At 47.2% G+C, this 26,768-nt stretch overlaps 1 protein-coding gene across 2 annotated transcripts in view; it reads right to left on the minus strand.

Annotated features, from left to right (window-relative positions):
• Positions 1-26,768, minus strand: part of LOC129815843 (lysine-specific demethylase phf2-like) — a 278,038-nt gene that overhangs the window by 249,519 nt on the left and 1,751 nt on the right. For both annotated transcript variants that reach the window (XM_055870000.1, XM_055870001.1), the window contains exons 2-3: positions 12,393-12,478; positions 9,214-9,325 (exon numbers count right to left, since the gene is read on the minus strand). In XM_055870000.1, coding sequence (XP_055725975.1) covers positions 9,214-9,325; positions 12,393-12,478 — 198 coding nt within the window. The remainder of the gene's footprint in view (positions 1-9,213; positions 9,326-12,392; positions 12,479-26,768) is intronic.

The following is a 26,768-nucleotide window of genomic DNA, read 5'->3' on the forward strand; positions in this document are numbered from 1 at the left end:
TTAGCTACACTGTCCTTATGAACCACATAGCATATCATTACAGCAGTATGGACCGGTATGTTAGCTACACTGTCCTTATGAACCACATAGCATATCATTACAGCAGTATGGACCGGTATGTTAGCTAGCTACGCTGTCCTTATGAACCACATAGCATATCATTACAGCAGTATGGACCGGTATGTTAGCTAGCTACACTGTCCTTATGAACCACATAGCATATCATTACAGCAGTATGGACCGGTATGTTAGCTACGCTGTCCTTATGAACCACATAGCATATCATTACAGCAGTATGGACCGGTATGTTAGCTACACTGTCCTTATGAACCACATAGCATATCATTACAGCAGTATGTACCGGTATGTTAGCTACACTGTCCTTATGAACCACATAGCATATCATTACAGCAGTATGTACCGGTATGTTAGCTACACTGTCCTTATGAACCACATAGCATATCATTACAGCAGTATGGACCGGTATGTTAGCTACACTGTCCTTATGAACCACATAGCATATCATTACAGCAGTATGGACCGGTATGTTAGCTACACTGTCCTTATGAACCACATAACATATCATTACAGCAGTATGGACCAGTATGTTAGTTAGCTACACTGTCCTTATGAACCACATAGCATATCATTACAGCAGTATGGACCGGTATGTTAGCTACGCTGTCCTTATGAACCACATAGCATATCATTACAGCAGTATGGACCGGTATGTTAGCTACACTGTCCTTATGAACCACATAGCATATCATTACAGCAGTATGGACCGGTATGTTAGCTACACTGTCCTTATGAACCACATAGCATATCATTACAGCAGTATGGACCGGTATGTTAGCTACACTGTCCTTACGAACCACATAGCATATCATTACTTCCAGTCATTGTGCTAACGCTAGCAGATACCCATAGACGTCCAGTCACTGTGCTAATATTAGTTTGCGTTGGGCTCGCAAAACTTCCTGTAACTTCTTCCAGAACATGGTTTAGTGTTGCTTACTTAGAAGCGAACATAGAAGGCATTTAGCTGTTCTGGTAGGCTCGCGTCACAGATCGCTGAACCTCAGTCTAAGAGATTAAGCCTGGGTCCAGGAAACTGCTCCATAGAGTTTAACCATATAGGTTGCGTTCCAGGCCGACTACAGGCCGACTACATTGCATTGAATCGACCAATGGTTGTGTGGCACGTCATCGACTTCGCAGTCAGCACCAGATTGATATATCATATGATGTGGTCAGCTGATATGTTAAACACCTACAGTTAAAGTCGGAAGTTTACATACACTTAGGTTGGAGTCAACTTCTTATAGCTGGGGGCGCTATTTTCACGTTCGGATGAAAAGCGTAAACTGCCTGCTACTCAGGCCCAGAAGCTAGGATATGCATGTTATTAGTAGATTTGGATAGAAACACTCAGAAGTTTCTAAAACTGTTTGAATGATGTCTGTGAGTATAACAGAACTCATATGGCAGGCAAAAACCTGAGAAAAAAATCCAACCAGGAAGTGGGAAATCTGAGGTTTGTAGGTTTTCAAGTCTTTGCATAGCCAATATACAGTGTCTATGGGGTCATATTGCACTTACTCAGGCTTCCACTAGATGTCAACAGTCTTTAGAACCTTGTTTCAGGCTTCTACTGTGAAAAGGGAGAGAATAAGAGCTGTTTGACTAAGGGGTCTGGCAGAACGCCATGAGCTAAGTCACGCGCAGCCGTGAGAGTGAGCTGCGTTCCCTTTCATTTCTAAAGACAAAGGAATTGTCCGGTTGGAACATGATTGAAGATTTAAGATAAAAACATCCTAAAGATTGATTCTAAACATCGTTTGACATGTTTCTACGAACTGTAATATAACTTTTTGACTTTTCGTCTGGACTAAGTGTGCCTGCGCCTCATGAGTTTGGATTGTGAACTAAACGCGCAAACAAAAAGGAGGTATTTGGACATAAATTATGAACTTTATCGAACAGTACAAACATTTATTGTGGAACTGGGATTCCTGGGAGTGCATTCCGATGAAGATCATCAAAGGTAAGTGAATATTTATAATGTTATTTCTGACTTCTATTGACTCCACAACATGGCGGGTATCTGTATGGCTTGTTTTGGTGCCTGAGCGCTGTACTCAAATTATTGCATGGTGTGCTTTTTCCGTAAAGCTTTTTTTGAAATCTGACACAGCGGTTGCATTAAGGAGAAGTCTATCTTTAATTCCATGCATAACACTTGTATTTTCATCAACATTTATGATGAGTATTTCTGTAATTTGATGTGGCTCTCTGCACTTTCACCGGATGTTTGTTTGAGACAATAGATTTCTGACCATAACGCGCCGATGTAAACTGAGATTTTTTGATATAAATATGAACTTTATCGAACAAAACATACATGTATTGTTTAACATGAAGTCCTATGAGTGTCATCTGATGAAGATCATCAAAGGTTAGTGATTCATTTTATCTCTATTTCTGCGTCTCCTCTCTGGCTGGTTTTTCCGTGACTAGGTGCTGACCTAACATAATCGCATGGTATGCTTTCGTCGTAAAGACTTTTTGAAATCGGACACTGTGGCTGGATTAACAACAAGTTTATCTTTAAAATGGTGTATAATACTTGTATGTTTGAGGAATTTTGAGGTTTCTGTTGTTTCTGTTGTTTGAATTTGGCGCCCTGCAATTTCACTGGCTGTTGTCAAGTCGATCCTGATAACGGGGATCTCAGCCATAAGAAGTTATTAATTAACAAACTAAATTTTGGCAAGTCGGTTAGGACATTTACCTTGTGCATGTTGCAACCGAGGACAAACAACTTTTACATTCAGCACTCAGTATGTGAGTGTTGCTGGAGCAGAGTGGAGTGGAGCTGGAACAGATAGGAGTGGAGCGGGAACAGAGAGGAGTGGAGCTGGAACAGAGAGGAGTGGAGCGGGAACAGAGAGGAGTGGAGCTGGAACAGAGAGGAGTGGAGCAGAGAGGAGTGGAGCTGGAACAGAGAGGAGTGGAGCAGAGAGGAGTGGAGCGGGAACAGAGAGGAGTGGAGCAGAGAGGAGTGGAGCGGGAACAGAGAGGAGTGGAGCGGGAACAGAGAGGAGTGGAGCAGAGAGGAGTGGAGCTGGAACAGAGAGGAGTGGAGCAGAGAGGAGTGGAGCTGGAACAGAGAGGAGTGGAGCAGAGAGGAGTGGAGCGGGAACAGAGAGGAGTGGAGTGGAGCGGGAACAGAGAGGAGTGGAGCTGGAGCAGAGAGGAGTGGAGCGGGAACAGAGAGGAGTGGAGCTGGAACAGAGAGGAGTGGAGTGGGAACAGAGAGGAGTGGAGCTGGAACAGAGTGAAGCTGGAACAGAGAGGAGTGGAGAGGGAACAGAGAGGAGTGGAGCTGGAACAGAGTGGAGCTGGAACAGAGAGGAGTGGAGCGGGAGCAGAGTGGAGCTGGAACAGAGTGGAGTCGAGTGGGAACAGAGAGGAGTGGAGCTGGAACAGAGTGGAGCTGGAACAGAGTGGAGTGGAGTGGGAACAGAGAGGAGTGGAGCTGGAACAGAGTGGAGCTGGAACAGAGAGGAGTGGAGCTGGAACAGAGGGGAGTGGAGCAGAGAGGAGTGGAGCTGGAACAGAGAGGAGTGGAGCGGGAGCAGAGAGGAGTGGAGCAGAGAGGAGTGGAGCTGGAACAGAGAGGAGTGGAGCAGAGAGGAGTGGAGTGGAGCAGAGAGGAATGGAGCTGGAACAGAGAGGAGTGGAGCTGGAACAGAGAGGAGTGGAGCTGGAACAGAGAGGAGTGGAGCTGGAACAGAGAGGAGTGGAGAGGGAACAGAGAGGAGTGGAGCGGGAGCAGAGTGGAGCTGGAACAGAGTGGAGTGGAGTGGGAACAGAGAGGAGTGGAGCTGGAACAGAGAGGAGTGGAGCTGGAACAGAGTGGAGTGGAGCTGGAACAGAGAGGAGTGGAAAGAAAAGGAAGTGGAGCACCGGAGCGGTCGGAAAGGAAGTGGAGCACCGGAGCGGTCGGAAAGGAAGTGGAGCACCGGAGCGGTCGGAAAGGAAGTGGAGCACCGGAGCGGTCGGAAAGGAATTGGAGCACCGGAGCGGTCGGAAAGGAAGTGGAGCACCGGAGCGGTCGGAAAGGAAGTGGAGCACCGGAGCGGTCGGAAAGGAATTGGAGCACCGAGACGTTTCCACTTCACATTAACAGCAGTTACAGTCGACCGGGGGCAGCTCTAGCGTTTATCACGGTGCCAGTTTTAATACTCATCACTGTATCCTGTATCAAAACATTGGCTGGTCCTCATTCAAGTCTCAGAAATCACTTCATTATGAAATGTTTGTTTCCAAAGCTCTAGTACACAAGCTCCCAACTTAGCGAACGCCAAGTATAAAAAGCTGGTTAACTATAGGTCCCTCTGGTCTCCACCAATGTAGGTCCTCTTTTAGTTTTAGTGGCACCAATTGTTGGAATAACCTGCGGAATTCCTTGCATGTTGATACCCTGGTGCCATTAGGGAAATGTAGTTCTCTGGTTGATACCCTGGTGCCATTAGGGAAATGTAGTTCTCTGGTGTTCAATGAACTCATTGAGGATTGCAGGTGTTTCCGTTGATCGTAATGGTTTATTCGTTGAGGTTGTACCTTGTCATTTTATTTGGAATGTTCATTTTCTTGATAGTGACAATGTTTGTCCTCAGGGCACCAATGTGAATGAGACCCTGGTCCCTGAATAAATAAAAGTAAAAACATGTTTTCCTGCTGGACAGGGGGCCCATAGCTGAACCCCGACTTGCAGCTGTATCGGTGTCTTGTCCTTGATACCATGTCTTGTTTTGACACATGTCCCATCTATGCTAATATGGCTCATATTAGATAGTTAGCTAACCAACAACTGTAACGATGTATTTCGAGAGACAAGTGTTTATTGTGCAAATGTATTTATGTTTTCAATAAACATTTAGAGACGAAAAATAGTTTACATGTTGTCAATGATCCTTTGAATGTAAGCCAAGCCGTCTGTTTAAACCCAACGTTGCACACGCTTCGGTTTGCTGCTAAACAACCCACCCAGTGGCGAACCCACCTTTCTAGCTTTTTATTTTAGATACCTGTTTTGCATGTTATTTTGTCATTAATTCTATTAAAATAAATATAATAATCTAATAAAATAATGTCACATATTATTCTTCTTCGACCTTTATTTCAACAAGGAACACAGACTGAGACCAAGGTGTCTTTTACAACTGGGCCCTGCGTATACATGTTTACACATACAGTTTAGGTACAATGATTAAAAAAACTAAACAAGACAAGACAAAACGATCACAGATAACACAAAGAAATACAGCATGAGATTACATTTACACACAGGTTATTCCCCTAACAGCAGAAGAACTTGCATTACCCAGAGCAGTTACAAGCAATACAAAAATAAAAATCCTCCAATAAATATTTAAAATTAGCAACAGGGGGACAAGAGTCTCAAGTTTAAGTATCAGTTTGCAATATAAATATTTTTTAATTGAGTTAATAAAGCTGCATACAAACATGGTCTCTTTTTTGTTTTCTTGAGTATGGCAGCTCCAAAATGCAGGTGTTTCAGCCTCGCTCAGTGCTTTCTGTGGTGGTGGGGCAAGCCAGCAGAAAATACCGAGCGTAAGGGTTGGTAATGTTTTCTAGTTGTGCCGTGATTGGCTGTCACTCATGGGGACACTACATCACAGCTAAGTCCAAGGTTAGACCTAGAACATTCTAGCCCCTTGGGTGCTGCCATAGAGTTACATTAGAAGTGCCCATCCAAGAAGGCTCAAGGTCATTGGCCACAAATACAATGACTTCAAATCACCTTATATGTACAGTAGCTTTGATTGGACTGATCAAGTCAACATCATACTTTCAAAATCTTAGCTAGTAGTCATCATCATGAATCAAGTCGACAATCTACTGGCTAATCCTTTTCAATCCTTGTCATATGAAGAGAAATTATAGATAAAACGTACCGGTGCTCATCGGCAATAATTACAATGACCATAGTTTGTAAGGCACACATCCATGTCAGCATAAAGATTACACAACAAGTTGGAAATCGCAAATTCAACAATGAATTTGGAAGGAATCGGTGGCTAACTGCAAGCATTGCAAAGCAATCACTAGCCTGCTATTCAGTGGAGTAGCTGTGTGATCCAAGTCTGGGTTTAAGGGTCTCTTTTCCAAGCTTAAAAGGACAAACATTCAACATTGGCCCTGGTGTCAATCCAGCATGACTTCTGCCGCTTTCAAAACAACTGGAAACTCAGAAGTGGGAAATCTGATTTCAGTGAGTTCAAAACAACTGGAAACTCAGAAGTGGGAAATCTGATTTCAGTGAGTTCAAGACAACTGGGAACTCAGAAAAAAACGGTCATCCAACTCAGAATTGTCAGTTGGGAACTCGGGCCTCTTTCTAGAGCTCCGACCTGAAGATCACTGACGTCATCATGATTCAACCTCGTTTTTTCCGAGTTCCCAGTTGTCTTGAAAGCGCCATAAATCCAGAGAATGTCAGACTTTGATGACAAGTGAGCACAGCAAAACAAGATGAGTCCAAAAATGTATTGTATGCTGCTGCATAAATGATGTAATATGCCAGGTAGATATGTATACTGTAGCTAAGAAAGTACTACTAAGTGTATGTTGTATAGTAAGCTGTTAGTAGCCCATGTGCTTCACCCTAATCATTTGTCCTTAATTTCACCTACTGTTCTGGCTTGGTGGTGCACATGTGGCCATTAACCTGTTTTTGAGAAATGTAATCATTGAATAATCTAAGAGCTTTCGTTGTCTGCTTTTATGCCCCCTTTATTTATCCTACGGTTCTGACTTGGTGTAGAGGGAGATTACTGTAAGAGCAGCCAAAGTTCTGAATTCTGTCGCTGTACATTTCAAAAGTGCCAAACAAATAGTTATATTGACTAGGTCCGTCGTCACTCGCTCATTAATGTCTTAAAGTCAGCCATATCAGCTATGTTTATTTTTGAAGGCAGTAAATGAGGCTGAATGAAGTGTTTCGCTGCCAGACAAGGCTCCACGGAGGCTCAGGGGTAGCTGTGGTAAGGTGTTGGGACTCTGCTGTTGGGACTCTGGGACAGCTTTATGGAGGCCTTAACAGTTTGTGGTCACCGTTATAGTGCAATTCATGTATTGTTTAGTGTTGTGGCTTTGCCCCACCAAGGTTTACATTCTAAAATCACCACCTGTCTATAATGACCACACTAGATGAACAAGTCCTGTTCAATCAGCTACTGTTGAGACCGCTCTGGGATGTATTAGTACAGTCTGACTATCCTGTCTGGGATGTATTAGTACAGTCTGATTATCCTGTCTGGGATGTATTAGTACAGTCTGATTATCCAGTCTGAGATGTATTAGTACAGTCTGATTATCCTGTCTGAGATGTATTATACTAGTCTGATTATCCTGTCTGAGATGTATTAGTACAGTCTGATTATCCTGTCTGAGATGTATTAGTACAGTCTGATTATCCTGTCTGAGATGTATTAGTACAGTCTGATTATCCTGTCTGAGATGTATTAGTACAGTCTGATTATCCAGTCTGAGATGTATTAGTACAGTCTGATTATCCTGTCTGAGATGTATTAGTACAGTCTGATTATCCTGTCTGAGATGTATTAGTACAGTCTGATTATCCTGTCTGAGATGTATTAGTACAGTCTGATTATCCTGTCTGAGATGTATTAGTACACATAGAGACAACACACACAGTTGTTTACCTGGGGAAGGTGCCTGATATTCCTGTCTGGGATGTACTAATAGAGTCTGATAATCCTGTCTGAGATGTATTAGTACAATCTGATTATCCTGTCTGAGATGTATTAGTACAGTCTGATTATCCTGTCTGAGATGTATTAGTACAGTCTGATTATCCTGTCTGAGATGTATTAGTACAGTCTGATAATCCTGTCTGAGATGTATTAGTACAGTCTGATTATCCTGTCTGAGATGTATTAGTACAGTCTGATAATCCTGTCTGAGATGTATTAGTACAGTCTGATAATTCTGTCTGAGATGTATTAGTACAGTCTGATTATCCAGTCTGAGATGTATTAGTACAGTCTGATTATCCTGTCTGAGATGTATTAGTACAGTCTGATAATCCTGTCTGAGATGTATTAGTACAGTCTGATAATCCTGTCTGAGATGTATTAGTACAGTCTGATTATCCTGTCTGAGATGTACTAGTACAGTCTGATTATCCAGTCTGAGATGTATTAGTACAGTCTGATTATCCAGTCTGAGATGTATTAGTACAGTCTGATAATCCTGTCTGAGATGTATTAGTACAGTCTGATAATTCTGTCTGAGATGTATTAGTACAGTCTGATTATCCAGTCTGAGATGTATTAGTACAGTCTGATTATCCTGTCTGAGATGTATTAGTACAGTCTGATAATCCTGTCTGAGATGTATTAGTACAGTCTGACAATCCTGTCTGAGATGTATTAGTACAGTCTGATTATCCTGTCTGAGATGTACTAGTACAGTCTGATTATCCAGTCTGAGATGTACTAGTACAGTCTGATTATCCAGTCTGAGATGTATTAGTACAGTCTGATTATCCTGTCTGAGATGTATTAGTACAGTCTGATTATCCAGTCTGAGATGTATTAGTACAGTCTGATTATCCTGTCTGAGATGTATTAGTACAGTCTGATTATCCAGTCTGAGATGTATTAGTACAGTCTGATTATCCAGTCTGAGATGTATTAGTACACATAGAGACATAACAGTTGTTTACCTGGGGAAGGTGCCTGATAATCCTGTCTGGGATGTATTAGTACAGTCTGATTATCCAGTCTGAGATGTATTAGTACACATAGAGACATAACAGTTGTTTACCTGGGGAAGGTGCCTGATAATCCTGTCTGGGATGTATTAGTACAGTCTGATTATCCAGTCTGAGATGTATTAGTACAGTCTGATTATCCTGTCTGAGATGTATTAGTACAGTCTGATTATCCAGTCTGAGATGTATTAGTACACATAGAGACATAACAGTTGTTTACCTGGGGAAGGTGCCTGATAATCCTGTCTGGGATGTATTAGTACAGTCTGATTATCCAGTCTGAGATGTATTAGTACAGTCTGATTATCCTGTCTGGGATGTATTAGTACAGTCTGATTATCCTGTCTGGGATGTATTAGTACACATAGAGAGTAGTTGTTTACCTGGGGAAGGTGCGACTGCGGAGCTCCTTGATGAACACCTGACTGCCGTTCTGAACAGCTCCGATGTCTCCTCTCTGTCCCGTGTCCTGTTTATTCCTTTTCTTGTTTTTCACTAAAAGAAAACAAAAATATTAACACACATAAACACAAACACCACCATTAGGAACAACAACAAAATACATGTAATGTGAGACAATAATAAAATAACATCACCACAGGGTCCTATTGACCAGACACCACAGGGTCCTATTGACTAGACACCACAGGGTCCTATTGACTAGACACCACAGGGTCCTACTGACTAGACACCACAGGGTCCTACTGACTAGACACCACAGGGTCCTACTGACTAGACACCACAGGGTCCTACTGACTAGACACCACAGGGTCCTATTGACTAGACACCACAGGGTCCTATTGACTAGACACCACAGGGTCCTATTGACTAGACACCACAGGGTCCTATTGACTAGACACCACAGGGTCCTATTGACTAGACACCACAGGGTCCTATTGACTAGACACCACAGGGTCCTATTGACTAGACACCACAGGGTCCTATTGACTAGACACCACAGGGTCCTATTGACTAGACACCACAGGGTCCTACTGACTAGACACCACAGGGTCAGGGTCCTATTGACTAGACACCACAGGGTCTTATTGACTAGACGCCACAGGGTCCTATTGACCAGACACCACAGGGTCCTATTGACTAGACACCACAGGGTCCTACTGACTAGACACCACAGGGTCAGGGTCCTACTGACTAGACACCACAGGGTCTTATTGACTAGACACCACAGGGTCCTACTGACTAGACACCACAGGGTCCTACTGACTAGACACCACAGGGTCCTATTGACTAGACACCACAGGGTCCTATTGACTAGACACCACAGGGTCCTATTGACTAGACACCACAGGGTCCTATTGACTAGACACCACAGGGTCCTATTGACTAGACACCACAGGGTCCTATTGACTAGACACCACAGGGTCCTATTGACTAGACACCACAGGGTCCTATTGACTAGACACCACAGGGTCCTATTGACTAGACACCACAGGGTCCTATTGACTAGACACCACAGGGTCCTATTGACTAGACACCACAGGGTCCTATTGACTAGACACCACAGGGTCCTATTGACTAGACACCACAGGGTCCTATTGACTAGACACCACAGGGTCCTACTGACTAGACACCACAGGGTCCTACTGACTAGACACCACAGGGTCCTACTGACTAGACACCACAGGGTCAGGGTCCTATTGACTAGACACCACAGGGTCTTATTGACTAGACGCCACAGGGTCCTATTGACCAGACACCACAGGGTCCTATTGACTAGACACCACAGGGTCCTATTGACTAGACACCACAGGGTCCTATTGACTAGACACCACAGGGTCCTATTGACTAGACACCACAGGGTCAGGGTCCTATTGACTAGACACCACAGGGTCCTATTGACTAGACACCACAGGGTCCTATTGACTAGACACCACAGGGTCCTATTGACTAGACACCACAGGGTCAGGGTCCTATTGACTAGACGCCACAGGGTCCTATTGACTAGACACCACAGGGTCCTATTGACTAGACACCACAGGGTCCTATTGACTAGACACCACAGGGTCTTATTGCCTAGACACCACAGGGTCCTATTGACTAGACACCACAGGGTCCTATTGACTAGACACCACAGGGTCCTATTGACTAGACACCACAGGGTCTTATTGCCTAGATACCACAGGGTCCTATTGACTAGACACCACAGGGTCCTATTGACTAGACACCACAGGGTCCTATTGACTAGACACCACAGGGTCAGGGTCCTATTGACTAGACACCACAGGGTCCTATTGACTAGACACCACAGGGTCCTACTGACTAGACACCACAGGGTCCTATTGACTAGACACCACAGGGTCCTACTGACTAGACACCACAGGGTCCTACTGACTAGACACCACAGGGTCCTATTGACTAGACGCCACAGGGTCCTATTGACCAGACACCACAGGGTCCTATTGACTAGACACCACAGGGTCCTATTGACTAGACACCACAGGGTCCTATTGACTAGACACCACAGGGTCTTACTGACTAGACACCACAGGGTCCTATTGACTAGACACCACAGGGTCAGGGTCCTATTGACTAGACACCACAGGGTCCTATTGACTAGACACCACAGGGTCCTATTGACTAGACACCACAGGGTCCTATTGACTAGACACCACAGGGTCAGGGTCCTATTGACTAGACACCACAGGGTCCTATTGACTAGACACCACAGGGTCCTACGGACTAGACACCACAGGGTCCTATTGACTAGACACCACAGGGTCCTATTGACTAGACACCACAGGGTCCTATTGACTAGACACCACAGGGTCCTATTGACTAGACACCACAGGGTCCTATTGACTAGACACCACAGGGTCCTATTGACTAGACACCACAGGGTTAGGGGTTTGAACCAAACAGACCTGAATGGGGAAAGACTTCCTGAACCTCTCCAATAAGAAACTCTTATTGGCTACGGTGTGCACTAATTAATGAAACCCTGTGAAGTGTCAAGCCTGGAGGACTGCACGTATGACAGGACGAGAGTAGGTACGCCAGAGAGACGGGACAGAAAGACCACAGGACGAGAGTAGGTACGCCAGAGAGACGGACAGAAAGACCACAGGACGAGAGTAGGTACGCCAGAGAGACGGGACAGAAAGACCACAGGACGAGAGTAGGTACGCCAGAGAGACGGACAGAAAGACCACAGGACGAGAGTAGGTACGCCAGAGAGACGGACAGAAAGACCACAGGACGAGAGTAGGTACGCCAGAGAGACGGACAGAAAGACCACAGGACGAGAGTAGGTACGCCAGAGAGACGGACAGAAAGACCACAGGACGAGAGTAGGTACGCCAGAGAGACGGGACAGAAAGACCACAGGACGAGAGTAGGTACGCCAGAGAGACGGGACAGAAAGACCACAGGACGAGAGTAGGTACGCCAGAGAGATGGACAGAAAGACCACAGGACGAGAGTAGGTACGCCAGAGAGACGGACAGAAAGACCACAGGACGAGAGTAGGTACGCCAGAGAGACGGGACAGAAAGACCACAGGACGAGAGTAGGTACGCCAGAGAGACGGGACAGAAAGACTTACTGGTGGACTTTCCGTCGGTCTTCTCACAGTTGGGACAGTGGTAGATGTCGATGTCTGGAGCCTCGTCCTCATCCACACCAACACAGCTGAAACAGCAGAGAGATATACATTAACACAGCTGAAACACAAGGAGAAATACATCGGCTATATAACATAGCTGAAACAGACAGAAATACATTGGCTATATAACACACAGGCTATATAATATAACACAGCTGAAACAGACAGAAATACATTGGCTATATAATATAACACAGCTGAAACACACAGAGAAATACACAGGCTATATAATATAACACAGCTGAAACAGACAGAAATACATTGGCTATATAATATAACACAGCTGAAACACACAGAGAAATACATTGGCTATATAATATAACACAGCTGAAACACACAGAGAAATACATTGGCTATATAGTATAACACAGCTGAAACACACAGAGAAATACATCGGCTATATAATATAACACAGCTGAAACACACAGAGAAATACATTGGCTATATAATATAACACAGCTGAAACACACAGAGAAATACATTGGCTATATAATATAACACAGCTGAAACACACAGAGAAATACATTGGCTATATAATATAACACAGCTGAAACACACAGAGAAATACATCGGCTATATAATATAACACAGCTGAAACAGACAGAAATACATCGGCTATATAATATAACACAGCTGAAACACACAGAGAAATACATTGGCTATATAACATAGCTGAAACAGACAGAAATACATTGGCTATATAACACACAGGCTATATAATATAACACAGCTGAAACACACAGAGAAATACATTGGCTTGCTCCTCAAGAAATGCTGGCGGCCATGACAGAAGCCAAACGTGAGTTGGCTTGGGGGTGTGGTTTGTTCTGGGTGTTTCTTGGGTGTGTCCTCGCCACCACCAATACACGCCCCTCTGTCAGAACCTTTCTGGCAGCAGTTTCCCCTCCACTCAGTCACAACAAACACACCTCCTGCAGGTTCAGTTCGATAACTACAGGCAGACGTATGGTGAGATGTCGGAGTACGCTTTGAAAAGGTCCTCCAGAATAATATGAGAAGAACGCAATCGCTGAAATTATTTAGATATTCTAAACTAAGTGTTGTGCTAACTTTCAAATGCAGGCCCGTGTAGAATAAACCATTTACATGCAGAGCCTTCAGAAAGTATTCATACCCCTCGACTTATTACACATTTTGTTGTGTCACAGCCTGAAATCAAAACAGTTCTTATCCCCCTCAATTTACACACAATACCCACAATGACAAAGTGAAAACATGATTTTAGAAAATTGTGAAAACGAAATACAGAAATATATTTAAGTCTTACCATAGATTTTCAAGCCGATTTAAGTCAAAACTCTAACTATTCCACTCAGGAACATTCACTGTCTTCTTGGTAAACAACTTCAGTGTATATTTGGCCTTGTGTTTTAGGTTATTGTCCTGCTGAAAGGCGAATTTGTCTCCCCAGTGTCTGTTGGAAAGCAGACTGAACCAGGTTTTCCTCTAGGATTTTGCCTGTGCTTAGCTCTATTCCGTTTATTTTTATCCTGAACAACTCCCTAGTTCTTGCCGATGACAAGCATAGCCATAACATGATGCAGCCACTGCCATGCATGAAAATATGAAGAGTGGTACTCGGTGATGTGTTGTGTTTGCCCCAAACATAACGCTTGGTATTCAGGACATAAAGTTCACTTCTTGGCCCCATTTTATGCAGTTTTACTTTAGTGTCTTATTGCAAACAGGATTAATGTTTTAGAATATTTGTACTCTGTGCAGGCTTCCATCTTTTCACTCTGTCATTTAGATTAACATTGTGTAGTAACTCAGTTTTCTCCTACCACAACCATTGAACTCTGTTTTAAAGTCCCCATTGGCCTCATGGTGAAATCCCTGACCGGTTTCCTTCCTCTCCGGCAACTAAGATAGGAAGGACGCCTGCATCTTTGTAGTGACTGGGTGTATTGATACACCATCCAAAGTGTAATTAATAACTTCACCACGCTCCAAGGGATATTCAATGTCTGCTTTTTATTTTAACCTATCTACCAATAGGTGCCCTTCTTTGCGAGGTTTTGGAAAACCTCCATTGGTCTTTGTGGTTGAATCTATGTACACTGCACGACTGAGGGACCTTACAGATAATTGTATTTGTGGGGTACAGAGGTATTCACTTAAATATCATGTTAAACACTATTATTGAACACTGAGTCCATACAACTTATTATGTGACTTGTTAAGCACATTTTTACTCCTGAACTTATTTAGGCTCCTTATCCTTCCTAACAAAGGGGTTAAATACTTATTGACTCAAGACATTTCAGCTTTAAATTCTTTATGAATTTGTAAACATTTCTAAAAATCACAATACCCCATAATGTGAAAGTGGCATTGTGTGTAGGCCAGGGACAAAGAACTAAATTCAACCCATTTTAAGTGCAGGCTGTAACAATAAAATGTGTGAAAAGTCTACTTTCTGAAGACAGTCGAATACCATAGAAGCAGTGTACTATTACAATAACAATGTGCACCTTTCATCGTTTATTGTCATTCTGTCTCTTTAAAATGGCAAAACCATGGTAACATGTCAGAGTGGTCATACCAGCCTGTCTGGTGATAATGGGGTTACCATGGTAACATGTCAGAGTGGTCATACCAGCCTGTCTGGTGATAATGGGGTTACCATGGTAACATGTCAGAGTGGTCATACCAGCCTGTCTGGTTAAAATGGGGTTACCATGGTAACATGTCAGAGTGGTCATACCAGCCTGTCTGGTGATAATGGGGTTACCATGGTAACATGTCAGAGTGGTCATACCAGCCATACCAGCCATATCAGTATCAGATACATCAGTATCTAGCCTGTCTGTCAGAGTGCCAGGTCTCTCTCCATTCAGAGACATCAGTATCAGAGACATCAGTATCTAGCCTGTCTGTCAGAGTGCCAGGTCTCTGTACATTCAGAGACATCAGTTTCAGAGACATCAGTATCTAGCCTGTCTGTCAGAGTGCCAGGTCTCTGTCCATTCAGAGACATCAGTATCAGAGACATCAGTATCTAGCCTGTCTGTCAGAGTGCCAGGTCTCTGTCCATTCAGAGACATCAGTATCAGAGACATCAGTATCTAGCCTGTCTGTCAGAGTGCCAGGTCTCTCTCCATTCAGAGACATCAGTATCTAGCCTGTCTGTCAGAGTGCCAGGTCTCTGTCCATTCAGAGACATCAGTATCTAGCCTGTGTGTCAGAGTGCCAGGTCTCTCTCCATTCAGAGACATCAGTATCAGAGACATCAGTATCTAGCCTGTCTGTCAGAGTGTCAGGTCTCTCTCCATTCAGAGACATCAGTATCTAGCCTGTCTGTCAGAGTGCCAGGTCTCTCTCCATTCAGAGACATCAGTATCAGAGACATCAGTATCTAGCCTGTCTGTCAGAGTGCCAGGTCTCTCTCCATTCAGAGACATCAGTATCTAGCCTGTCTGTCAGAGTGCCAGGTCTCTGTACATTCAGAGACATCAGTATCTAGCCTGTCTGTCAGAGTGTCAGGTCTCTCTCCATTCAGAGACATCAGTATCTAGCCTGTCTGTCAGAGTGCCAGGTCTCTGTACATTCAGAGACATCAGTATCTAGCCTGTCTGTCAGAGTGCCAGGTCTCTCTCCATTCAGAGACATCAGTATCTAGCCTGTCTGTCAGAGTGCCAGGTCTCTGTCCATTCAGAGACATCAGTATCAGAGACATCAGTATCTAGCCTGTCTGTCAGAGTGCCAGGTCTCTGTCCATTCAGAGACATCAGTATCAGAGACATCAGTATCTAGCCTGTCTGTCAGAGTGCCAGGTCTCTCTCCATTCAGAGACATCAGTATCTAGCCTGTCTGTCAGAGTGCCAGGTCTCTCTCCATTCAGAGACATCAGTATCAGAGACATCAGTATCTAGCCTGTCAGTCAGAGTGCCAGGTCTCTCTCCATTCAGAGACATCAGTATCAGAGACATCAGTATCTAGCCTGTCTGTCAGAGTGCCAGGTCTCTCTCCATTCAGAGACATCAGTATCAGAGACATCAGTATCTAGCCTGTCTGTCAGAGTGCCAGGTCTCTGTCCATTCAGAGACATCAGTATCAGAGACATCATTATCTAGCCTGTCTATCAGAGTGCCAGGTCTCTCTCCATTCAGAGACATCAGTATCAGAGACATCAGTATCTAGCCTGTCTATCAGAGTGCCAGGCCTCTCTCCATTCAGAGACATCAGTATCAGAGACATCATTATCTAGCCTGTCTATCAGAGTGCCAGGTCTCTCTCCATTCAGAGACATCAGTATCTAGCCTGTCTGTCAGAGTGTCAGGTCTCTGTCCATTCAGAGACATCAGTATCTAGCCTGTCTGTCAGAGTGCCAGGTCTCTGTCCATTCAGAGACATCAGTATCTAGCCTGTCTGTCAGAGTGTCAGGTCTCTCTCCATTCAGAGACATCAGTATCAGAGACATCAGTATCTAGCCTGTCTATCAGAGTGCCAGGTCTCTCTCCATTCAGAGACATCAGTATCTAGCCTGTCTGTCAGAGTGCCAGGTCTCTCTCCATTCAGAGACATCAGTATCTAGCCTGTCTGTCAGAGTGTCAGGTCTCTGTCCATTCAGAGACATCAGTATCAGAGACATCAGTATCTAGCCTGTCTGTCAGAGTGCCAGGTCTCTGTCCATTCAGAGACATCAGTATCAGAGACATCAGTATCTAGCCTGTCTGTCAGAGTGCCAGGTCTCTCTCCATTCAGAGACATCAGTATCAGAGACATCAGTATCTAGCCTGTCTGTCAGAGTGCCAGGTCTCTCTCCATTCAGAGACATCAGTATTCTAGCCTGTCTGTCAGAGTGCCAGGTCTCTGTCCATTCAGAGACATCAGTATCTAGCCTGTCTGTCAGAGTGCCAGGTCTCTGTCCATTCAGAGACATCAGTATCTAGCCTGTCTGTCAGAGTGTCAGGTCTCTCTCCATTCAGAGACATCAGTATCTAGCCTGTCTGTCAGAGTGCCAGGTCTCTCTCCATTCAGAGACATCAGTATCTAGCCTGTCAGTCAGAGTGCCAGGTCTCTCTCCATTCAGAGACATGAGTATCAGAGACATCAGTATCTAGCCTGTCTGTCAGAGTGCCAGGTCTCTCTCCATTGAGAGACATCAGTATCAGAGACATCAGTATCTAGCCTGTCTGTCAGAGTGCCAGGTCTCTCTCCATTCAGAGACATCAGTATCAGAGACATCAGTATCTAGCCTGTCTGTCAGAGTGCCAGGTCTCTGTCCATTCAGAGACATCAGTATCTAGCCTGTCTGTCAGAGTGCCAGGTCTCTCTCCATTCAGAGACATCAGTATCTAGCCTGTCTGTCAGAGTGCCAGGTCTCTCTCCATTCAGAGACATCAGTATCAGAGACATCAGTATCTAGCCTGTCTGTCAGAGTGCCAGGTCTCTCTCCATTCAGAGACATCAGTATCAGAGACATCAGTATCTAGCCTGTCTGTCAGAGTGCCAGGTCTCTGTCCATTCAGAGACATCAGTATCAGAGACATCAGTATCTAGCCTGTCTGTCAGAGTGCCAGGTCTCTCTCCATTCAGAGACATCAGTATCAGAGACATCAGTATCTAGCCTGTCTGTCAGAGTGCCAGGTCTCTGTCCATTCAGAGACATCAGTATCTAGCCTGTCTGTCAGAGTGCCAGGTCTCTCTCCATTCAGAGACATCAGTATCTAGCCTGTCTGTCAGAGTGCCAGGTCTCTCTCCATTCAGAGACATCAGTATTCTAGCCTGTCTGTCAGAGTGCCAGGTCTCTGTCCATTCAGAGACATCAGTATCTAGCCTGTCTGTCAGAGTGTCAGGTCTCTCTCCATTCAGAGACATCAGTATCTAGCCTGTCTGTCAGAGTGCCAGGTCTCTCTCCATTCAGAGACATCAGTATCTAGCCTGTCAGTCAGAGTGCCAGGTCTCTCTCCATTCAGAGACATCAGTATCAGAGACATCAGTATCTAGCCTGTCTGTCAGAGTGCCAGGTCTCTCTCCATTCAGAGACATCAGTATCAGAGACATCAGTATCTAGCCTGTCTGTCAGAGTGCCAGGTCTCTCTCCATTCAGAGACATCAGTATCAGAGACATCAGTATCTAGCCTGTCTGTCAGAGTGCCAGGTCTCTGTCCATTCAGAGACATCAGTATCTAGCCTGTCTGTCAGAGTGCCAGGTCTCTCTCCATTCAGAGACATCAGTATCAGAGACATCAGTATCTAGCCTGTCAGTCAGAGTGCCAGGTCTCTGTACATTCAGAGACATCAGTATCTAGCCTGTCTGTCAGAGTGCCAGGTCTCTCTCCATTCAGAGACATCAGTATCAGAGACATCAGTATCTAGCCTGTCTGTCAGAGTGCCAGGTCTCTCTCCATTCAGAGACATCAGTATCAGAGACATCAGTATCTAGCCTGTCTGTCAGAGTGCCAGGTCTCTCTCCATTCAGAGACATCAGTATCAGAGACATCAGTATCTAGCCTGTCTGTCAGAGTGTCAGGTCTCTGTCCATTCAGAGACATCAGTATCTAGCCTGTCTGTCAGAGTGCCAGGTCTCTCTCCATTCAGAGACATCAGTATCTAGCCTGTCTGTCAGAGTGCCAGGTCTCTGTCCATTCAGAGACATCAGTATCAGAGACATCAGTATTCTAGCCTGTCAGTCAGTCTGGACTTCCTCACATCAAGTCACCATGCTCTGGCTCCATATATGTTTCAGTGAACACATAGACACAGTCACTGTTGTATAACCAATGGCAGTTAAGATAGTACCTGTTTGTGTGTGAGATATGACCTATGTTGAAGTTTGAACAGGTTTAAACAAAACACACCTAATACTGTTTCCCCCATTGAAGAGCAGACAAGAGGTGAGGTCTTTGCCAGAGCCTCGTTGATGGGCACAGCAGTGTAGAACAGCTCCTGGTCCCTCATTCAAATGCACAGTGATCAGGCTGGTTCCTCCAGGCTAGGTTAGACCCTGGGCATTATATGGTGATCAGGCTGGTTCCACCAGGCTAGGTTAGACCCTGGACATTATATGGTGATCAGGCTGGTTCCACCAGGCTAGGTTAGACCCTGGACATTATATGGTGACCAGGCTGGTTCCACCAGGCTAGGTTAGACCCTGGACATTATATGGTGATCAGGCTGGTTCCTCCAGGCTAGGTTAGACCCTGGACATTATATGGTGATCAGGCTGGTTCTACCAGGCTAGGTTAGACCCTGGACATTATATGGTGATCAGGCTGGTTCCACCAGGCTAGGTTAGACCCTGGACATTATATGGTGATCAGGCTGGTTCCACCAGGCTAGGTTATACCCTGGACATTATATGGTGAACAGGCTGGTTCTACCAGGCTAGGTTAGACCCTGGACATTATATGGTGATCAGGCTGGTTCTACCAGGCTAGGTTAGACCCTGGACATTATATGGTGATCAGGCTGGTTCCACCAGGCTAGGTTATACCCTGGACATTATATGGTGAACAGGCTGGTTCTACCAGGCTAGGTTAGACCCTGGACATTATATGGTGATCAGGCTGGTTCTACCAGGCTAGGTTAGACCCTGGACATTATATGGTGATCAGGCTGGTTCCACCAGGCTAGGTTATACCCTGGACATTATATGGTGAACAGGCTGGTTCTACCAGGCTAGGTTAGACCCTGGACATTATATGGTGATCAGGCTGGTTCCACCAGGCTAGGTTATACCCTGGACATTATATGGTGAACAGGCTGGTTCTACCAGGCTAGGTTAGACCCTGGACATTATATGGTGATCAGGCTGGTTCCACCAGGCTAGGTTATACCCTGGACATTATATGGTGACCAGGCTAGGTTATACCCTGGACATTATATGGTGATCAGGCTGGTTCCACCAGGCTAGGTTATACCCTGGACATTATATGGTGATCAGGCTGGTTCCACCAGGCTAGGTTATACCCTGGACATTATATGGTGATCAGGCTGGTTCCACCAGGCTAGGTTATACCCTGGACATTATATGGTGATCAGGCTGGTTCCACCAGGCTAGGTTATACCCTGGACATTATATGGTGATCAGGCTGGTTCCACCAGGCTAGGTTAGACCCTGGACATTATATGGTGATCAGGCTGGTTCCACCAGGCTAGGTTAGACCCTGGACATTATATGGTGAACAGGCTGGTTCCACCAGGCTAGGTTATACCCTGGACATTATATGGTGATCAGGCTGGTTCCACCAGGCTAGGTTATACCCTGGACATTATATGGTGATCAGGCTGGTTCTACCAGGCTAGGTTATACCCTGGACATTATATGGTGAACACAGTGATCAGGCTGGTTCTACCAGGCTAGGTTATACCCTGGACATTATATGGTGATCAGGCTGGTTCCACCAGGCTAGGTTATACCCTGGACATTATATGGGAACACAGAAATACCAGGTTACATGAACACAGCTGGAACACAGAGAAATACCAGGCTACATGAACACAGCTGGAACACAGAGAAATACCAGGCTACATGAACACAGAGAAATACCAGGCTACATGAACACAGAGAAATACCAGGCTACATGAACACAGATGGAACACAGAGAAATACCAGGCTACATTAACACAGAGAAATACCAGGCTACATTAACACAGAGAAATACCAGGCTACATTAACACAGAGAAATACCAGGCTACATTAACACAGAGAAATACCAGGCTACATGAACACAGAAAAGAGGGCATCAGTATAGAAATCAATATCTATTTTAAATAGACTCTGATAACAATGATAAACAAGGACACCCATCTGTCCATGTGGAGCAATAACCTTAACTTTATTAGCCACTAGCCAGTCCAAGCTTCCTCACGCTACAGAAACAGGTTTAGGCTCCTGCCCTATGGGCCGTCCCCCGGAGCGGGGTCACGTCCAGGACCGTCCCCCGGAGCGGGTCACGTCCAGGACCCTCCCCCGGAGCGGGTCACGTCCAGGACCGTCCCCCGGAGCGGGTCACGTCCAGGACCGTCCCCCGGAGCGGGGTCACGTCCAGGACCGTCCCCCGGAGAAGGTTACGTCCAGGACCGCCCCCCGGAGCGGGGTCACGTCCAGGACCGTCCCCCGGAGCGGGGTCACATCCAGGACCGTCCCCCGGAGCAGGTTGTGTCCAGGACCGTCCCCCGGAGGGGGTCACGTCCAGGACCGTCCCCCGGAGCGGGGTCACGTCCAGGACCGTCCCCCGGAGCGGGTCACGTCCAGGACCGTCCCCCGGAGCGGGGTCACGTCCAGGACCGTCCCCCGGAGCGGGTCACGTCCAGGACCGTCCCCCGGAGCGGGTCACGTCCAGGACCCTCCCCCGGAGCGGGGTCACGTCCAGGACCCTCCCCCGGATCAGGTTACGTCCAGGACCGTCCCCCGGAGCGGGGTCACGTCCAGGACCGTCCCCCGGAGCGGGGTCACGTCCAGGACCGTCCCCCGGAGCGGGTCACGTCCAGGACCGTCCCCCGGAGCGGGGTCACGTCCAGGACCGTCCCCCGGAGCGGGGTCACGTCCAGGACCGTCCCCCGGAGCGGGTCACGTCCAGGACCGTCCCCCGGAGCGGGTCACGTCCAGGACCCTCCCCCGGAGCGGGGTCACGTCCAGGACCCTCCCCCGGATCAGGTTACGTCCAGGACCGTCCCCCGGAGCGGGGTCACGTCCAGGACCGTCCCCCGGAGCGGGGTCACGTCCAGGACCCTCCCCCGGATCAGGTTACGTCCAGGACCGTCCCCCGGATCAGGTTACGTCCAGGACCGTCCCCCGGAGCGGGGTCACGTCCAGGACCCTCCCCCGGATCAGGTTACGTCCAGGACCGTTCCCCGGAGCAGGTTGTTTTTTCTTTATTGTAATTTAGCAGACGCTCTTATGCAACTTACACTGGTTGATTCTGCCTCTGAGGGGATTCACATATTCAACTTTAGTGGATCTCAGCTAAGCACAAAGCCACTCAATCAATCACTCAAACTTACTTGGATTAATGTTTAGTAATATCTAGATGATCGACTGGCTGGTAGGAAATTTATTGAAAGTGCATTGAGGCCTCCCGAGTGGCGCATCGCCGTGCTTGAGGCGTCACTACAGACCCGGGTTCGATCCCAGGCTATGTCACAACCGGCCGTTACCGAGAGTCCTATTTGGGCGGCGCACAATTGGCTCAGCGTTGTACGGGTTAGGGGAGGGTTTGGCTGGGGGGGGGGGGGGGGCTTTACTTGGCTCAGAGTTGTACGGGTTAGGGGAGGGTTTGGCTGGGGTGGGGGGGCTTTACTTGGCTCAGCGTTGTACGGGTTAGGGGAAGGTTTGGCCGGGGGGGGGGGGGGGGGGGGGGGGGGGGGGGCTTTACTTGGCTCAGCTTTGTACGGGTTAGGGGAGGGTTTGGCCGGGGGGGCATTACTTGGCTCAGCGTTGTACGGGTTAGGGGAGGGTTTGGCCGGGGGGGGGGGCTTTACTTGGCTCAGCATGTTCTGTTATAATCTCCACCCGGCACAGCCAGAAGAGGACTGGCCACCCCTCATAGCCTGGTTCCTCTCTAGGTTTCTTCCTAGGTTGTGGCCTTTCAAGGGAGTTTTTCCTAGCCACCGTGCTTCTACACCTGCATTGCTTGCTGTTTGGGGGTTTTAGGCTGGGTTTCTGTGCAGCACTTTGAGATATCAGCTGATGTAAGAAGGGCTTTATAAATACATTTGATTTGATTTGATGGGCAAACGACCATGGGTAAAACTGATAAGGGAAACGCTACCCACACCTTACATCAATTCAATGTAATATCTCATCTTGGTCTAGAAATATGATCAAGTTGAGAAACTGAAATTTCCATATTGGTTTAGCTTGATGCTGCAGGCCAGACCAGGTTACTGTGTCTACCATGAACACATTGCTCTACTGTCAACAGTCCCAGTCATCCCAACAGTCCCAGTCTCCCCTACAGTCCTTCATCCCAACAGTCCCAGTCTCCCCAACAGTCCCAGTCTCCCCAACAGTCCCAGTCTCCCCTACAGTCCTTCATCCCAACAGTCCCAGTCTCCCCTACAGTCCTTCATCCCAACAGTCCCAGTCTCCCCAACAGTCCCAGTCTCCCCTACAGTCCTTCATCCCAACAGTCCCAGTCTCCCCTACAGTCCTTCATCCCAACAGTCCCAGTCTCCTCAACAGTCCCAGTCTCCCCAACAGTCCCAGTCTCCCCAACAGTCCCAGTCTCCCCAACAGTCCTTCATCCCAACAGTCCCAGTCTCCCCAACAGTCCCAGTCATCCCAACAGTCCCAGTCTCCCCAACAGTCCTTCATCCCAACAGTCCCAGTCTTCCCAACAGTCCCAGTCTCCCCAACAGTCCCAGTCATCCCAACAGTCCCAGTCATCCCAACAGTCCCAGTCTCCCCTACAGTCCTTCATCCCAACAGTCCCAGTCTTCCCAACAGTCCCAGTCATCCCAACAGTCCCAATCTCCCCAACAGTCCCAGTCTCCCCAACAGTCCCAGTCTCCCCAACAGTCCCAGTCATCCCAACAGTCCCAGTCTTCCCAACAGTCCCAGTCTCCCCTACAGTCCCAGTCATCCCAACGGTCCCAGTCTTCCCAACGGTCCCAGTCTCCCCAACGGTCCCAGTCTCCCCAACGGTCCCATTCATCCCAACGGTCCCATTCATCCCAACGGTCCCAGTCTCCCCAACGGTCCCATTCATCCCAACGGTCCCAGTCTCCCCAACGGTCCCAGTCATCCCAACGGTCCCAGTCATCCCAACGGTCCCAGTCATCCCAACGGTCCCAGTCATCCCAACGGTCCCAGTCTCCCCAACGGTCCCAGTCATCCCAACGGTCCCAGTCTCCCCAACGGTCCCAGTCTCCCCCAACGGTCCCAGTCTCCCCCAACGGTCCCAGTCTCCCCCAACGGTCCCAGTCTCCCCCAACGGTCCCAGTCTCCCCCAACGGTCCCAGTCTCCCCCAACGGTCCCAGTCTCCCCCAACGGTCCCAGTCTCCCCCAACGGTCCCGTTCTCCCCCAACGGTCCCAGTCTCCCCAACGGTCCCAGTCTCCCCAACGGTCCCAGTCTCCCCAACGGTCCCAGTCTCCCCAACGGTCCCAGTCTCCCCAACAGTCCCAGTCTCCCCAACAGTCCCAGTCATCCCAACAGTCCCAGTCTCCCCAACAGTCCCAGTCTCCCCAACAGTCCCAGTCTCCCCAACAGTCCCAGTCTCCCCAACAGTCCCAGTCTCCCCAACAGTCCCAGTCTCCCCAACAGTCCCAGTCTCCCCAACAGTCCCAGTCTCCCCAACAGTCCCAGTCTCCCCAACAGTCCCAGTCTCCCCAACAGTCCCAGTCTCCCCTACAGTCCCAGTCATCCCAACAGTCCCAGTCTTCCCAACAGTCCCAGTCTTCCCAACAGTCCCAGTCTCCCCAACAGTCCCAGTCTCCCCAACAGTCCCAGTCTTCCCAACAGTCCCAGTCTCCCCAACAGTCCCAGTCTTCCCAACAGTCCCAGTCTCCCCTACAGTCCCAGTCTCCCCAACAGTCCCAGTCTCCCCAACAGTCCCAGTCTCCCCAACAGTCCCAGTCTCCCCAACAGTCCCAGTCTCCCCAACAGTCCCAGTCTCCCCAACAGTCCCAGTCATCCCAACAGTCCCAGTCTTCCCAACAGTCCCAGTCTTCCCAACAGTCCCAGTCTTCCCAACAGTCCCAGTCATCCCAATAGTCCCAGTCATACCAACAGTCCCAGTCATACCAACAGTCCCAGTCTCTCCAACAGTCCCAGTCTCCCCAACAGTCCCAGTCTCCCCAACAGTCCCAGTCTCCCCAACAGTCCCAGTCTCTCCAACAGTCCCAGTCTCCCCAACAGTCCCAGTCTCCCCAACAGTCCCAGTCTCCCCAACAGTCCCAGTCTTCCCAACAGTCCCAGTCATCCCAACAGTCCCAGTGTTCCCAACAGTCCCAGTGTTCCCAACAGTCCCAGTGTTCCCAACAGTCCCAGTGTTCCCAACAGTCCCAGTCTTCCCAGTACATTGAATCATGTAGTAGTGACAGACTGACTGACAGGTGAATAACTAACAGCAGAGAGACAGACAGGTGAATAACTAACAGCAGAGAGACAGACAGGTGAATAACTAACAGCACAGAGACAGACAGGTGAATAACTAACAGCACAGAGACAGACAGGTGAATAACTAACAGCACAGAGACAGACAGGTGAATAACTAACAGCACAGAGACAGACAGGTGAATAACTAACAGCAGAGAGACAGACAGGTGAATAACTAACAGCACAGAGACAGACAGGTGAATAACTAACAGCACAGAGACAGACAGGTGAATAACTAACAGCAGAGAGACAGACAGGTGAATAACTAACAGCACAGAGACAGACAGGTGAATAACTAACAGCAGAGAGACAGACAGGTGAATAACTAACAGCACAGAGACAGACAGGTGAATAACTAACAGCACAGAGACAGACAGGTGAATAACTAACAGCAGAGAGACAGACAGGTGAATAACTAACAGCACAGAGACAGACAGGTGAATAACTAACAGCAGAGAGACAGACAGGTGAATAACTAACAGCACAGAGACAGACAGGTGAATAACTAACAGCACAGAGACAGACAGGTGAATAACTAACAGCAGAGAGACAGACAGGTGAATAACTAACAGCAGAGAGACAGACAGGTGAATAACTAACAGCACAGAGACAGACAGGTGAATAACTAACAGCACAGAGACAGACAGGTGAATAACTAACAGCACAGAGACAGCAAATGAGAGAGGGAATCATCATGTCTGACCTGTTCAATCAATTATGTAAATACATTGATCACGTATCAGCTATTAAATATGTACACTACCAGGCATGTTGGGGATGAACTAATAGCCTAGCCTACTTAGTGTAATAGTAGTTTAACACGATATTGTACTTAGCTAGTTCTGTAAGGGCACCCCCTTTAGTATGAAGAGTGAATTATAGAGACCATATTATGGGTTTTTAGGCTACTACATTCAACAGTGTCAGGGACAATAGCTAATGTGCCATCATCATCATAAAAAGGCTAGATAGCATCCATAAATAAGCCCAATATATCAGCCGAGACCTCCGGGTGGACGTGCATTGCTCGCATCGGCCACGTTTCGTGATATTCACGCGAATAATAAGGCATCGCTAGACTCGCATCGATGATTTTAGCCATATATTTGTTGTAAACGAATGTTTCGTCGGGTGATCCAGTACATTGTAGCGGGCAGCGGAATTATACATTATATCCAGCCTCGTACCGAAGGGTTAACGTTACCGCGCGTAAATATCTTCCTTTCATTTGAAACGCCTGTTTA

The sequence above is a fragment of the Salvelinus fontinalis genome, chromosome 18 (assembly GCF_029448725.1).
Source record: "Salvelinus fontinalis isolate EN_2023a chromosome 18, ASM2944872v1, whole genome shotgun sequence".
Taxonomy (NCBI): Eukaryota; Metazoa; Chordata; class Actinopteri; order Salmoniformes; family Salmonidae; genus Salvelinus; species Salvelinus fontinalis.